This window comes from Lutra lutra, chromosome 10, assembly GCF_902655055.1.
Source record: "Lutra lutra chromosome 10, mLutLut1.2, whole genome shotgun sequence".
Classification (NCBI taxonomy): Eukaryota; Metazoa; Chordata; class Mammalia; order Carnivora; family Mustelidae; genus Lutra; species Lutra lutra.
Genome location: NC_062287.1, coordinates 29299185 through 29316443, shown reverse-complemented (window position 1 = coordinate 29316443; position 17259 = coordinate 29299185). Strand labels below are relative to the sequence as shown.

Here is a 17259-nt window from a genome sequence, read left to right as displayed (position 1 = left end):
ATAAAACCTGCAGAGTTCCCTGTCGGCCTGCTGAAAAGGCCTGTCACATGTGCACATCAAATGCACTGCTACTGAGCCACCCACCCAAACATCTCTTGGGCACTGTATGGATATGTTGTGTTTGTCCTGAGTAGGCTGCAAGACTACGAAATGTCCATTAGATGGTGCCCATTCTCTTAGTAGTCTCCCTTGTACTTACTTTCAAATTCCTGTACCACTGGGGTTCGGTTGCTGGATTTGAGATTCACGGCTCCAATCAAGCAACCTGAAGGAAAAAAAAATAAAGTAAAATCAGCAGTGGTAGCAGCTGGGCGGCCTGGAGGTTCAGTACAGTTGACCCACCTGCCTGGATGTATACCGCCGGCTATAACCATCAGCAGCTTCAGAGACAGGTCAGCGCTAGAGGGACTCAGGGCAGCACCGAATAGCCCAGAGCCTGGCACACAGAGGACCCTCTGGGCATGTTCTTCCTCTTCAACCCAGGCTCCTGTCTGTCAGCTGTGGGCGCTCAAACCGACCACCCTGTTGCTGAGCAGAGACCACCAGCTGCAGAACATCATCCCCCTGGGGCCAGGCCTGCTGCCACCACCCCCTGTCCCAGCCCCTCCTGGAGGATTTTTTTTTTTTTAAGATTTTATTTATTTATTTGACAGAGAGATCACAAGTAGATGGAGAGGCAGGCAGAGAGAGAGAGAGAGAGAGGGAAGCAGGCTCCCTGCTGAGCAGAGAGCCCAATGCGGGACTCGATCCCAGGACCCTGAGATCATGACCTGGGCCGAAGGCAGCGGCTTAACCCACTGAGCCACCCAGGCGCCCCTCCTGGAGGATTTTTTTAAGAAATAAATAGCCATACAGTACTGTAAATGTACTTTCTCTTATGACTTTAAATTTTTCTTTCCCCCAGGCTACTTTATGATAAGAATGCAGGATATAATACATATAAAATATGAGTTTATCGACTGTTTATGGTATAGGTAAGGGTTCTGGTCAACAGTAGGCTATTATTAATAATTAAGTTTCAGGGGAGTCAAAAGTTACAGGATTTTCAACTGTGCGGGGAGGGGGGAAGCAGGCACCTATTTGCCCCATGCTGTCCAAGGGTCAACTGAATAGCAATAACTTGTGTAAAAGAACGGTGCTATAAGGACTGGAACAAACCTAACTCTTAACGGTATCACAAGTAACTCACTGGAATACTACCCCTGCTCGAAGGTAAGATTCTGACAGAACCAGATGGGAAATGGGGTCCAGAAGCCAGCCCTGAAGTGGTGACTGCTAAAGTTTAACTGTGCACACACTGAACCCAGTACTATCAGAATACTCATAAAGAGATACCACTTAAGACTGAAAAGGAAGGAGAAAAAGGCAGCAAATCTATGATAGCATCTATCACATGCTCTTGTCCCTATTTCCAATCCTGGCTTATCAGACTCAAGGCTTTTTAGGAGAATCCATTCATTCAGCAATTATTATATGCCAGATACTGGCCTAAACATTACAGACATGAATAAAACAGATAAAAACCTATGTTCTCATGGAGCTTACATTCTAGTATAAAAGAACAAGTATTATTAGGTTTACTCATCTATCTTCAATTCTTTTTTTTTTTTAGATTTTTTTTTAAATTTATTTATTTGACAGAGAGAGAGAGATCACAAGTAGGCAGAGAGTCAGGGGGAAGCAGGCTCCCTGCTGAGCAGAGAGCCAGATGGTGGGACTCGATCCCAGAACCCCGAGATCATGACCTGAGCCGAAGGCAGCGGCTTAATCCACTGAGCCACCCAGGTGCCCCTCTATCTTCAATTCTAACACTGAATGATATTTAGTAGGTACTTGGAAAGTGGTTGCTGAATAAATCAAGGTGCATTTTTTTGTATTCTGTGTTGGATTTCCTTGACTTGAGCTTTCCAAAAAATCATTTGGTTGATTTCAGTTTTCTCACAGGGCTATAATGTGGTCACTCTCTTCTTCATCCTGCCTAGGAATATATTATTGAGTCTTGAACTTAGAACGATCTAAGATACATATAGTTGTCTCTTTGTATTCAAAACGTCTTAACCAAATTTAAGACTCCCCTCTAGAGGCAGGTGTGGTTAAGTCCTAAGCATATTATGGTTTCAGTATGTGGTTATTAAAATTCAGTAAATCTGGGGCACCTGGATCGCTCAGTCGGTTAAGCATCCAGCTCTTGTTTAGGCTTAGGTCATGATCTCAGGGTTGTGGGATTGAGCCCCACGTGCTCAGCGTGGAGTCTTCTTATCCCTCTCCCTCTGCTCTGCTCTTTCTCCAACTCGTCCGTGCTCTCTCTCTAAAATAAAATCTTTTCCTGGGGGCACCTGGGTGGCTCAGTCGAGAGTCTCCCTCCAGCTCAGGTTGTGATCTTGGGGTCCTGGGATTGAGCCCTGCATCGGGGATCCTGCTTCTCCCTTTCCTCCCAATCTGTGCTCTCTGTCACTATCACTTTCAAGTAAATAATTAAAAAATAATAACAGAGAAAGAGAGAGAGAGCACAAGCAGGAGATGAAGAAGCAGGCTGCCCACTGATCAGAAGGCCTACTCCAAGGGCTCCAACCCAGAACCCTGGGATCATGACCTGAGCCAAAGGCAGGCACTTAATGGACTGAGTCACCTAGGTGCTCCTAAAATAAAATCTTTTTTAAAAAATTCAGTAAATCTTTCATCCAGTTTCTCTCATTGGTCACATCTTACATAATTATAGCACAATATCAAAACTGGAACACTGACATGTTTATGTCTCCACTTTTGTAGAAAAAAAAATGTATATGGTTCTATGTCACTTTATCACATGTGAAGATTCCTGTAATCACCACTGCAATTAATATAAAGAACTATTTAAAAAAAAAAGGTACAGAACTATTCCACGACAGAAAGATCGCCCTCATGCTACCCCTTATAGTCAGTCACATCTACCCCCTCACCATTCATTACTCCTAGCAACCACTAATCTGCTCTCCATCTCCACAATTTTGTCACTTAGAGACATATAAATAATATATATATAAATGGAAATACACTGTAGGTGACCTTCAGAGAATGACTTTTTTCATTCAGCATAATGCCCTTTAGATCCATCCAACTTGGGTTTAACTATAGTTCATTTCTTTCCATTGCTGAGTAGTATTCCATGGTATGGATGTACCACAGTTTAACTACTAACTCATTAAAAGACAGCTGGGTTGTTTTCAGTTTGTGGCTATTCTGAATAAAGCTACTGTGAACATGTGTTACAGGTTGTTATATGAACATGTTTCCTTTCCTCTGGAATAAAGGCCCAAAAGTACATGTGCCCCACTGTATGTTGTTGCATGGTCAGGGTTTTTTTTTTTTTTTTTTAACTCATAAACTGTTTTCCAGAGTTGGGCTATACCAAAAATTCATTGCTTTCAAAATTACAATCTGAATTTCGAAACTTCCATGATCAAAGTTTGTTTTGTTTTACTAACAGAGTACTGGACCACTCTGTACTATCTTTGCAACTTCCTGTGAATCTATAATTATTTCAAAATTAAAATGTAGAACAATTTGTTATTCCTAAAATGATGATGGTGAGTATCAAATCAATATGATATTTGGAATCCACTGGATACAGTAAAAAAAAGTGAAGGAACAGTTTTAAGGTATGAATATTTATGATATTTCAGAAAATATATACTTAAGAATTATTTAAACTTAATAAAAAATGTTATATAAGTTTTCCTGAATTCTTTCAGTGAATATATAAGTTAAAAAATCAATTGGCTTAACTGCATTCATGATCAAAATATGCAGTGAAAACACTTACGTGATCATGAATAATTTGGCAGTGGTCTACATGTTTCTGACATTTCATTGAACATGAATGTTTTGAGGTTTTGCTTTTGGGCTCTCTAAAAAACCACAGCAGCAGGCAGAGTATCTGCTTTTCCTACCCAACTGATGGTTAGTGAATATAGAAAATCAGTCAGGGTGACAAAGATTTTCTCTTTACTGACTGTGGTATTTTTAGATCAATAAGACATCTGAATTGAATGTGAGACATGGTGTTCCACCCCTTATGTCCTTACTGTGTTTTCTACATGCAATCTATGACTGATCCAGTTTTCCCACATTCTCACCATTACTATTTTTAAATTTTTTTCTTATTCTGTCATACATAACAGAAAATTCACCATTTTAACCACTGTTACATGTATAATTAATTCAGTGGCATTAAGGACATTCATGATGTTGTACAACAAGTGCCACTATCCACTTCCAACACTTGTTCATCATCCTAAACAGAATCTATACCAATTAAGCAGTAACTTCTCATTTCCACCAAACTCCAGCCTCCAGTAACCTCCATTCTACCTTCTATGAATTTGCCTATTTTAGGTACCACATATAAGTGGAATCATACAATGTTTGTCTTTTTATGTCTGGCTTATTTCACACAGCATTATGTTTTCAAGGTACATCTGTGTAGTATGTATCAGAATTTCACTCTTCTTTAAGGCTGAATAATATCCTACTGTATATATTTACCACATCTTGTTTACCCATGCATCATTCATCAACAGATGGGTTGTTTCTACCTTTTGGCTATTGTGAATTATGCTGAACTATGGTGTACAAGTATCTGTTTGAGTCCTGGCTTTTAATTATTTTGGGTACGAACCTAGAAGTTTAATTCCTGGATCATATGGTAATTCTATGTGCAACTTTTTGAGGAAATGCTAAACTTCACTGATGTGGCTACACCATTTTATGACCCCATCAGCAATGCCCATGAGGGTTCCAATTTCTCTATATCCTCACCAACATATGTAATTTTCTGAATTTTGTTTTTTACTCATTGTATCTCATTGTGATTTTGATTTGCATTTCCCTAAGCTAGAAGATGTTGCACATCTTTTCATGTGCTTATTGGTTATTTGTATATCTACTTTGGAGACACGTTTATTCAAGTCCTTTGCCTTTTTTTTTAAGTAGGTTTTGTTGTCGTTGTTGAGTCGTAGGGGTTCCTTTTACATTCTGGATATCAATTCTTTATTTCATATATATATATATATATATATATATATATATATATATATATGTTTTACAAGTATTTCCTCCCATTCTGTTTTATTCTATTGATAGTGTCCTTTGATTTACACGAGTTTTTAATTTTTTTTTTAAGATTTTACTTATTTATTTGACAGTGAGAGAGGGAACACAAACAGGGAGAGTGGGAGAGTGAGAAGCAGGCTCCCCGCCGAGCAGGGAGCCCGGTGTAGGGCTCAATACCAGGACCCTGGGATCATGACCTGAGCCAAAGGGAGACACTCAATGACTGAGCCACCCAGAAGCCCCAGAAGTTTTTAATTTTGATGGAGTCCAATATATCTTTTTCTTTTGTTGCCTGTGCTTTTGGTGTTATATCCAAGACATCATTGCCAAATCCAATGTCAATGTTTTCTTCAAAGAATTTTAGCTTTATACCTTATATTTAGGTCTTTCATCCATTTTAAGTCATTTTTGTGTAAGGTAAGAGCCCAAATTCATTATATAGAATGTGCATATCTAGTTTTCCCAGCATTATTTTTTGAAAAGACTACTCTTCCTCATTCAATAGTCTTAGCACCCTTGTTGAAAATTATTTGACCAGGCATGCAAGGTTTATTTCAGGGTGGTCTATTCCGCTCCATTGGTTCATGTGTCTGCAATTATGCCACTACCACATTGTTTTGATTACTGTAGCTTCATAGTTTGTTTTGCAATCAGGAAATGTGAGTCCTCCAACTTTGTTCTTTTTCTAGATGACTTCAGCTGAATAGGGCCCCTTGAGATACCACATAAATTTCAGGATGGATTTTTATATTTCAGAAAAGAACACCTTTGGGATTTTGAAATCCCAATCTACACTGAAATGTAGATCCCTTTGAGTACTGTTAACAATATTAAATATTCTAGTCCATAAACCCTGAATTTATTACATTTATTTATGTCTTCTTTAATTTCAGCAATGTTTTGCAGTTTTCAGGGTACAAGTCTTTTACTTCCTGGATTAAATTTATTCCTTTTATTCTTTTTGATGCTATTATAAATGGGGCTGTTTTCTTAATTTCCTTTTCTCTATGTTCATTGTTAATATGTAGAAATGCAACTTACTTTTTGTGTGTTGGGAGTTTCTTTTTTTTGTTTTCCTTGTTATTAGCTCTAGGCTACCTCCACACTTATGTACTTTTCTCCCTTTCTTTCTCTCTTTCTCCCTCCCTCTTTCTTTCTTTCTTTCTTCTTTCTTTTCTTTCTTTCTTTCTTTCTTCCTTTCTTTCTTCCTTCCTTCCTTTCTTTCTTTCTTTCTTTCTTCTTTTGGTGTAACCTTTAGGGTTTTCTACACATAAGATCATATTATCTATGAATAGAGATAATTTAATTCTTTCTTTCTAGTATCATTTTACTCTTTCCTTTCCAATATGAATACTTTCTACTTTTACCTCTGTTGCCTAACTGCTCTGGCTAGAAATTCCAAAAATATGTAGAACAGAAATGGCAAATGTAGATATCCTTGTCTTGTTTCTGATCTTAGGAGGAAACCAGTCTTTCACCATTACTTATGACATTAGCTGTGAGTTTTTCCATATATGGTTTTATTTTTATCATATTGAGTAAGTCCCTTCTACTCCTAATTTATTGAGTCTTTTTATTATGAAGGGGAGTTTAATTTTGTCAAATGCTTTTACTGCATCAACTAAGATGATCATGTGGTTCTTTATTCTATTAATCTGGTTATTACCTTAACTGATTTTCATATGTTAAATAATTCTTGCATTCTGGAAACAAATCTCATTTGTTCAGGGTGTGTAGTTCAGTTTGCTTTTATTTTCTGTAACATTTTTTAATCAATATTAAGGAATACTGATCTACAGCTTTCTTTTCTTGTAGTGTCTTTTTCTATTGCTCATATCAGGGTTAGATCATATGAGTTAGAAGGTATTCCCTCAAAAAAAAAAAGGTATTCCCTCTTCAATTTTTCGGTTAAATTTGACAAAATTAAACGTTAGTTAGAATTCACCGTAAAGTCATCTGGTCAGAGCTTTTCTTTGTTTTTGATTATGGATTCAGTCTCCTTATTGGTTGAAAATCTATTCAGATTTTCCAGTTCTCTTTTTTTTTTAAGATAATATTTATTTATTTGACAGAGAGAGAGAAAGAGATAGCGAGAGAGAGCATGAGTGGGGATGAGAGAGTGAAACAGACTACCAGCTGAGCAAGGAGCCCATGCAGGGCTCAATCCCAGGACCCTGGGATCATGACCTGGGCTGAAGGCAGTGACTTCACCAACTGAGTGACCCAGGCACCTCCAGATTTTCTATTTCTTAACAATTAAGTTTTAGTATTACCTGTTTCTAGCAATTTGTCAATTTGCTGATGTACACTTCTTCAGAGTATTCTTTTTATTTATTTTTAGTTTTTTATTAACATATAAAGTATTATTAGCCCCAGGGGTACAGGTCTGTGAATTGCCAGGTTTACACACTTCACAGCACTCACCATAGCACATACCTTCCCCAACGTCCATAACCCAACCACCCTCCCCCTATCCACCTCCCCCCAGCAACCCTGTTTGTTTTGTGAGATTAAGAGTCTCTTATGGTTTGTCTCCCTCCAGATCCCATCTTGTTTCATTTTTCCTTCCCTCCCCCTTAAACCCCCCGCTTTACCTCTCAACTTCCTCATGTATCAGGGAGATCATATGATAATTGTCTTTCTCTGACTTATTTCGCTCAGCATAATACCCTCTAGTTCCATCCACATCATCGCAAATGGCAAGATTTCATTTCTTTTGATGGCTGCATAGTATTCCATTGTTTGTGTGTGTGTGTGTGTGTGTGTGTGTGTGTGTGTGTGTGTGTGTGTGTACACACACACCACATCTTCTTTATCCATTCATCTGTTGATGGACATCTAGGTTCTTTCCACAGTTTGGCTATTTCTTCACAGTATTCTTTCATAATCCCATTTATTTCTATAAAATCAGTAGTTACACCTCCCCTTCTTTTTCTGATTTTAGTAATTCAAACCTCCTTTCTTCCTTAGTCAATCTAGTTAAACTCTGTCAATTTTTTTTCCAAAGAAGATAATTTTATTTTCATTGATTTTTCTCTATTGTTTTTCTATTCGTTCTCTCTCTCTCTCTCTTTTGTTAATTTCTGCTCTAATCTTTTCCATTTCCTTCCTTCTGCTGATTTGGGGGTTAGTTTATTTTTCTTTTTCCAGTTTCTTGTGGTGTAACTTTGCTGTTGATTTTAGATCTTTCTTTATTGAAATCTTAAGTGTTTTAGCTCTTAGCACTGCTTTCTCTGAATCCTATAAATTTGGTATATTGTGTTTTCATTTGTCTCAAGGTATTTTCTAATTTCCTTTGTAACTTCTTTGACCCATTGGTTAAGAGGGTGTTGACTTCCACATCTGTGAATTTTCTAATTTCTTTCAGTTATTTATTTCTAGTTTCATTCTATTGTGAATAGAAAAGATACTTTATATGGTTTAATTTCTTAAATTTGGCTTTAAATATGATCAATCCTAAAGAATGTTCCATGTGTACTTGTGAAAAATGTGTATTCTATGTTGCTGAGTGTAGGGCTCTATATTTGTCTTTTAGGTCCAATTGGTTTATAATGTTATTCAAGTCCTGTATTTCCTTATTGACCTTCTATCTTGTTTATCCATTATTTAAAGTGGGCACTAAAATCTCCAATTACTATTGTAGAACAAGTTCTCCCTTTAATCCTGTCAATGTTTGCCTCATCTATTAAGGGGCTCAGATGTCTGATGCACACATTTCTAATTATTATATATTATATTATTATTACTGACATTCTTTGTCTTTTTTAATAGTTTTTGACTTAAAGTCTACTTTATCTTTTGGTTACTATTTGCATAGAATATCTTTTCCCATCTTTTCAAATCATTGGTGTTTAGATCTAAAGTGAATGTCTTATGGACAGCATGTAGCTGGATTATTTATTTATCCTTTCTCTGCCTTTTGCTGAAGAATTTAGTTCCTTACATTTAAAGTAATTAACTAATAATGGACTTATTTCTGCTATTTTGCTACTTGCTTTCTGTATGTATTATTTTTTGTCCCTCATTTCCTCCATGGCCTTTTTTTTTAATGCTTTGTTTTTTGGCAGTGACACATTATGATTCCCTTCTCATTTTCTTCATTGTAAACTCTATAGATATTTTCCTTGCAGTTATCATAAGGTTTATAACATCCTCAAATTATAACAAATTTGAACTGATACCAACTTAACTTCAATTGTATGAAAAAAATCTACTCTGTCCTTCCCTTTATATTATTGTTGACACAAAGTACATCTTTACAGGTTGTATGCCTTGTCAATAACATATAATTATTTTACGCATTTGTCTTTTAAATTCTGTAGAATTTATATACCACAATTATAAGACTAGCTTTTATATTTGTAATTATCTCTACTGAAGATATATAGATTTGAGTTACTGTCTATTGTTCCTTCATTTCAACTTGACGGATTCCCTTTGACATTTTTATATAGAGCAGATAATGAACTCCCTCAGCTTTTCTGAAAAATGTCTTAATTTCTCCCTCAATTTTGAAGGTCAGTTTTGCCAGATATAAAAATTTCAGTTTAGAGTGTTTTTCTTTCAACACATTTAAATATGCCATTCCACAGTCTTCTAGCTTCCAACACTTCTGGTGAGGCATCAGCTGATAATTTTATTGATGATTCCTAGTGATAATTCACTTCTCTCTTGCTGCTTTCAAGATTTTTTTTGTCTCTGGCTTTTGACAGTTTGATTATAATGTGTCTCAGGATGAGTCCCCCTGGGTTTATCCTCCTTGGATTTCATTGAGCTTCTTGGATTTGTTCCATCAAATTGGGGACGTTTTCAGCCATTATTTCTTCTTCAAATAATCATTCTGCCTCCTTTACTCTCTCTTCTCCTGGGACTCCCAAAAAGCACATGTTGGTCAGGTTGACAGTGTCCGACAAGTCCCTTAAGCTCTGTTATGTGTTGAATTGTGTACCTACCTCCCCCCGACTGGGATTCATATTTTGAAGTTCTGTTGCCCAGTACCTTAGAATATGACGAAATGTGGAGACAGAGCCCTTAAAAAGGTGGTAAGTTAAACTGAGGCTATTAGGAGTCCTAATCCAATCTGGCTTATGTCTTATATAAATAGGAAATAAGGACACATAGAATGATGTACATGTAGAGGAAAAACTGTGTGAGGACATAGCAAGACAGCAGCCATATGTACACCAAGGAGAAGCCTCCAGAGGAACCAAACCGGCTGACACCTTGATCTTGGACGTCTACCCTCCAGAACTGTAAGAAAATAGATTTTGGTTGTTTAAGTCAATCAATCTGTGGCATTTTGTTATGGCAGCCTAGGAAAGTAATACAAGCTATGTCCACTCTTCATTCTTTTTTCTTTTTGCTCCCCAGACTTGAATGATACTTTATATTTCCCTATCTTCTGGTTCACTGATTCTTTCTTTTACCTGCTCAAATATGCTATTTATCTTCTCCAGTGAATTTTTCTTTTCAGTTATTGTACTTTTCAGGTCCAAAATTTCTTTGATTCCTTTTTACAACTTCTTTCTCTTTGTTGATACTCTGATGCTCAAAAATGTTTCCCTGATTTCCTTTTCCCTTAGCTCTCTAAGCATATTTAAGATAAATTATTTAATGTATTTTTCTACTAAATCCAATGTCTGGTTTTCCTCTGGGACAGTTTCTTTTCATTCACTTTGTTTCTTTGAGTAAGCTACATTTTCCTGCTTATTTTGTATGTTTTCCAAGTTTTGTTGAAAATTGGGCATTTCACTATTGCAAAATTATTACTTACTTACTTACTATTACTTAATTACTTACTATTCCTCAGGGTTTGCTCTGTGTGTGTGTGTGTTTTTAATTATTATTGAAAACTGTTGTTCTCTGTTTTGAGAGTTCCAAATGTTTTTTTTTTTTTTCTTCAAACACTATTCCTTTTTGATCATGGTCACTGAGATTCCTTTAGCTTCTTTTCAGCTAGTGTTCTGACAGACATTTCCTGTTCTGATAAAGACTTCCTTGAATGCCAAGAACTGAAACACACATACACACACACGAGAGAACAGCCACCTCTCCCAAATCTTTGCAGACTGGCTCTGTACAGCAGCACTCCTTCTCCCCTTTCTTATTTAGGCTTGTTCTGAGTCTAGGGATCACCTGAGATGTTATGCTATTGCTCTAAATGTCCTAATTTCCTAGTCTTATCACAGCTTCTCTTCTGAGCCTAAGATGGCCTGTTGTTTATCTCTACCCAGAATCTCTTAGAGCAATTGTGGGTTTATAGTCCCCTTGTAGCTTTTACAAGCAGTACCTACTATTTTTCCCACCTGCATTCCAACTTATGTGAGACAAAGATAAGCACCTGATGTCTGTCCTTCAGTTATGCCCAGAGAAGTTAGAATAAATTTATCAAGCGATCTGAAAATAAGATTTGTTCTGCTCCCTCCAATTTAGGGAGTGGAGAAGGGGGACAGAGATAGGGAGAGACTGTGGTAGGGAAAGAGTAAAAATGTCATAAAACTTCCCTACCATTTTGAAGATTATTTTTTTCTCTACTGGGCATTTATTTGGTTCCTATAAAACTTTAACTGGTTTCCAAAGCTCCTACAAAGTTGGTTCAACTTCTGTTTGTTTGTATGTTTGTTTGTTTTTTCAATGTTTCTATGGGAGAACAAGAGCTCTTGCTGATGTCACTCCAAACTAGCATTATTGCTCTTTTTATTTTTTATTTGTTATCTCAGCCATTCTTATTCATCCTTGTATCTACCAACAATCATACCTGAGATGCAAGAAGGTTTTGGAAATGTTATTGACTACAAAGTGGAGGAGAGACACAATTTCAATACAATATGATGATCTACATGTCAGTAATTCACGGAGTGTATGACCAAAGAGCCAGGACTCAAACCCAGGGCTGTCTTTGCTCTTTCAGTGTTTCTTCTGACAATGTAGCTCTCAGTATAAATTAGGAAATTTATAGCATTTTGGATTCCATGATTTTCTAGGACTTAACTGCTTCAAATAGACCTGACAAATGTTTTTTCAACCAGATCAACTAGGTGACACATGCTAGTATAGAGGTAAATACTCAATCTTGTGCTTAAAATTCCATTTTCAAAGCTCTTCTATATGCCAAAGCTATAAATTACTATCAAGAAATCTGATCCTATTTTTAACACTCCTATTGTCTTTCAGTGTGATTGTGTATCTTACATTTTTCCCAACTATAAAATACTATTAGAAACTTTATCCTTCTTTCACCAATAAATAAAACTAAATAAAAATAGAGAAAGAGAAACAATTATTATCTTATTGTCATTACTATATTTGTTATATAGGGATCAATGCCTTTCTAGTGGCCCAAGAACATTAAGTTTTAAATTGAATGGCTTTAGACTTGAAGCCAGAAATATATTAATCCTAAATACCATGAGTAGAATAATAAAAATGAGAATCCCAAGAAAATTCAATATGAGGTCCAAGGCAGGTGAAGGAGAGGTAGGATAAGGGAGGGTGAGAAGAACTGAAAGGTGGCAGAAGAACTAAATGGTGGCAAGAAGAAGAAGTAAAATAAATGAAAATATAAAAATGATAATTCCTTTTACACCAAATCCAGAAAATCTAAATTTCTGAGCATCAGAATATGCTTGAATTCATAGCTGGCAAAGGCTCTTGGTCTTTTAGTCCAAAAGTATTTAATCCCAGCACGGTAATGGAGGATTTCTGAGAATGTAGGCACAGGGGTTCAGTCCTGGAGGGCTGCTTTGCAGATGAGCAGAGATGACAAAGGAATTACAAAGCCACACAATATGACATTTCCAACTGTATTAAGGAAAAGACTAGACTTGAGGCTGGTCTCAAGCTGATAATAATTATGAAAATACACCGGCTCAGTGTCAAGCCAAAGCTAAAATCCAAGAAGGAAACCACTTTTTTCCTTTCTTTCTTTTTTCTGTAAACAACACCTATAGGCTCTGATTTTATATTAATAAGCAAAAGGTACCACTGCCTGGTTCACTATGAGAGTCAATATATGCTTTCTGCCTGGAGGTGCCTCATAGCCAGCATAACGTCCATGTCAGCCTGGAAATAAGGGCAGAGAGGAGAGTAAGGAGCTCTGAAATGACACATGTGATGATGGGAACACCAGCTGAATATGGCCTAGGCTTACATTGTCTCTTGCTTTTTATCTCCTCTATGCTTTTCATGTTATTCTAGGAGCAGCAGTTGTCACACCATTCTCCACTGGGCTGTTTTTGAAAAATATGAAACTAATTCTGTGTTTCCAGAGGGATCAAGCTTTGAAGTGGCTTAGGATAATGGCTTGATTTCTTATTCTTGAAACCAAGGTCATCAGAGAAGTCATAGTTCCAGAGGTGAGGAGGAAAGTGAAAATAAGATTCCAATTTATTCTTTAGATCACTCTCTAAAATACTGATGTAAGTGGTATTATTTCCAACTTATGAAAGAAGTGGCTAACTGACTTACCTCTAGTCTACAGCTAACTGATGAAGCTAGTACTCAATTTGTGTCCTCAGACTCCAAGTTGAACACTCCTTCCATTACACTGTATTGTCTACAGCCCTTCTTTTCTCCAGGGAATCCATGGAAGAAATTAACATTTGGTTGGTTTCATCTGTGTGTACTTGACAAGAAATGTGGCAAGAGATTAAAAAAAAAAAAAGTTGGAGAATTCTTCTAACCAGTTATTTCCCAAATGCTAAATGGCTCTAAGATGGTCCAAAGGCAATGCTATTCTACAATGCATGAAGACCAGGTTATCACCAATATATTGATACTAACCATACATTATTAGAGGCATGATGATATCCTTAAGGTCCAACAGTTAGGTAGAATCAGCAAGACTTGAGGAGGAAGAGACAAAACCAAGATGAAGAAAGGTTACACATGGGACAGATCTACTTCCAAACACACGTACCATGTCATAAATAGTGGTGTATGGCAATAGTTTTCTAGAAACTGTAACTGCTGTCCTAGATCTATCACAGATTTTCTCCATCTACATAGTTCCCAGATTAAGTGTCCCTTCCCCCACATCTGTGTGCCCCTGCCTAAACTACATGAAGAAAAAGCCAGAGGAACGAGGCACTACATGGAGAGACGTAGACGAGCTAGGAATCCTGCCTTGAGAAGGGAGAAACATGGGACTGCCCTAAAAGAAAGAGCACAGGCCCTTCCCAGTCAGGAGGTTCTCTCTCTGCTCTTAGAAACATGCCAGATGGGGCACCTGTGTGGCTCAGTGGGTTAAAGCCTCTGCCTTCGGCTCAGGTCATGATTTCCAGGGTCCTGGGATCGAGACCCGCATCAGGCTCTCTGCTCTGTGGGGAGCCTGCTTCCCCCACTGTCTCTGCCTGCCTCTCCACCTACTTGTGATCTCTGTCGCCAAATAAATAAATAAAATCTTTAAAAAAAAAAAAAAGAAAGAAACAGATGCCAGAGACATGCATATAAATGAACCTGCAGGGCACTGCAGCACAGGCTCAGCAGAAAAACAAACAGAGATGATGGCAGGGATGGAGCACACTGTGGCCATTCATCTACATATTAGTCACCACATTTGACATAAGCCTTTGCCTCATTTGGTTAGGGACCTGGAGCACAGCACATACAGAACAGAGAGCCAGAGGAACTTGATGTCGATTTCTAAATTCCAGAATAATCTAGTTAAGCAACTGGACTCAAGAACTACAAGTATCTCTGGCCACTGGTCTACAATAAAAATACATGCTTCTGAGAAGTCAAAGGTGGGCTGGGAAAGGTCATATAGAGTATAAAATTCTACCTATAAAAAGCCAATCAGCAGTGCTCAGAGAAAGAAGAGCACACAGAGAAATGAGACCTTCAGATTCACAAGCAGTACTGTTTTGACCTGTGGCAAATGTGATGGTAAGCTGCTCCTTGTAGTTCAGTTCACTATTCTGCTAAAAAAGAAAACTGGATTTGTTAAGGCACTTTTCTCTGAACAGGACTGTCAACCTAGCCTGCACGATGGATAAAGTAGATAATAGAATAGAGCAGACACTATACTTCCTCCCACCAATATTTTGATAATTAACAAAGCAGGAGGGAACTAAGGGTAAGTACATAGTGCTGTTAGGCACTCAATAAACTGTACATTCTTCTGAAAATTGTTTAGGTTGTCTGACAGCACATTGGGAACACTAATGAGGCCTCTGGCATTCCATCAATGTAGGTAAGGATGACTACACTCATTTCCCAGTTAGGGGACCAAGTCCTAGAGGTTAATGTCTATAAGCACAAAGTAAAAACCAGAAGCCAGAAGTTCTGACTCGGAGACCCACTTCTTGCTCTATTTCATAATCTTTCCTATATAAGAAGAAACGTATTATTAAAATCTATCCAGAACTAAAAGAGACTGCAACAAATACATGCAAAGAGGATCTGGAACCAAAAGGGAAACATGACTCAGACCCTGAAGCCTAAACTTATATCCCATTGTTCTACTGAAACCCTTTCTCTGATGAGTTTGCAAGGGAAGTGGCCTTTAAAAAAAAAAAAAAAAAGCCTCTGGTATAATATGCAGATAGCACTGGCATCTTCAACACAACCATCTCTTCCTTCTAGGGAAGATGTGGAACTGAATTAAGGGGCAGTGAAGGGAGCAGGCAGATGGGGGATGATAAGGCAGGGGAGGAAATGCTGACGCCGAGGTTCACAATGGCCTTCCCAGTTTATGCAGGCTCCTCAGATTATTCTCTGAAACTACTGTGTTCTTTGTTTGCCCTTCCCTTTCCTAATCTGAAACAGTTTTAGCAGCTGTGGACAACAACTGTAGTTTCTTATTTTGGTTTTGAGAGACCTTTTGGAAATTCTGCCAGAGTCTGGGTATCAGATGCCAGACAAGCTGCATGACAATTCCCTCGGGATCTTGTTTGAAATGCTAATTCCCAATACACCTCCTCAGTCCCTAGAGCACACAGACCCTGAATTCTTATTCAGTGGGCTGGGAAAAGCCTGGATCTGTTTTTGTTTGTTTGTTTGTTTTTGCCATGCCTCCCAGGTGACTCTTACTGTGCAGTCCCTTTTAGGGAACCTTGCAACTAAGTCATTCATTCTGAATGGGCCCAGTGAGAAATCTAGGGCTGTGTTCACAGGACAGCCCTTTGTTGGGTATGAGGATGATGACTGCTTTCCTTTATTATTCTAAAGAATTACTGGCTATAAAATGCCTCCAGATCCACAGGCAAAGAAACTAATAACAACACAGAATATTATAATAAAAAATACATTTAAACCATAACAGTTGTTGAGATAATGTTACTCTTAACCCACAAACTCCCTGATTCAGTAGAGCCCAGCTTATTTTGATTGATTCTTCAAACTGCCTTAGCATACCAGTGCTAGCATCCTGAGGAGGAGGAAGAGTCCAGGAAAGACTAAATTCCAAAAGTGACCATCCAACCCACAGCCAGAAAGATCAATGTCTCAAACTCCAAACTGTCTTTCCCACTTACGGAAACAAAATCAATTTGAGCAGCAGAACAGGCTTACCGCCTGGGATACTGGGAGATGTAGGAGCTTCCTTCTATCTTTCATAATGGCTATTATCATTTAACTTCAGAGAGAGCTAAAAGAGAAAAATCAACAGCTGTCTAAGCTCGCCACAAAAAAAAATTAGTTTGGGTTTATACTCATTATTATAAACCAAGAAGGAAAAGAAGTTCTTTTAGAAAATGCTTTAAGTCAGATGTGTTGCTCACTAAGAACTAGTTTATGTATGTCTGGTTCTCTAAAGAGAGTTATAATTAGACTTCTGGCATTCTGTCCAGTTTTTCCCCTGCTCAAGAGAAACTTTTCCCTGACTGAGACTAGAACAGCGTGGGTGCACGTCAGCATGCATCACTGTGGGACCTCACTGGTCTACTGGGGTCAAGTCTAAATATAAAATGGCAATGCAGGCTTTCCAGTGGAGGATATTTACATGTTTATTCTTCAAGACTACTTCTGTGCGCTTGCTTAGCAGACTCCATCTTAGAGAAGAAAATATCCCATAAAATAGCATCTTTTTAACATTGTCTCAATTCCTTAGCCAATTTTTTAAGGAATTTAAGAGCAAGAGCAGAAGAAAGTACATGTCAATCAATGATATTTTCCAGACACACTCACTCATACACATAGCTAAGAATATATAGTAAATCAAGCAAAAAA

At 37.7% G+C, this 17259-nt stretch overlaps 1 protein-coding gene across 1 annotated transcript in view; it reads right to left on the bottom strand.

The window, feature by feature from the left end:
• The window catches only part of JAM3 (junctional adhesion molecule 3), an 89457-nt gene that overhangs the window by 11224 nt on the left and 60974 nt on the right, over nucleotides 1–17259 (bottom strand). The window contains exon 2 of the mRNA XM_047692970.1: nucleotides 200–265. Within this exon, the coding sequence (XP_047548926.1) occupies nucleotides 200–265 (66 nt within the window). The remainder of the gene's footprint in view (nucleotides 1–199; nucleotides 266–17259) is intronic.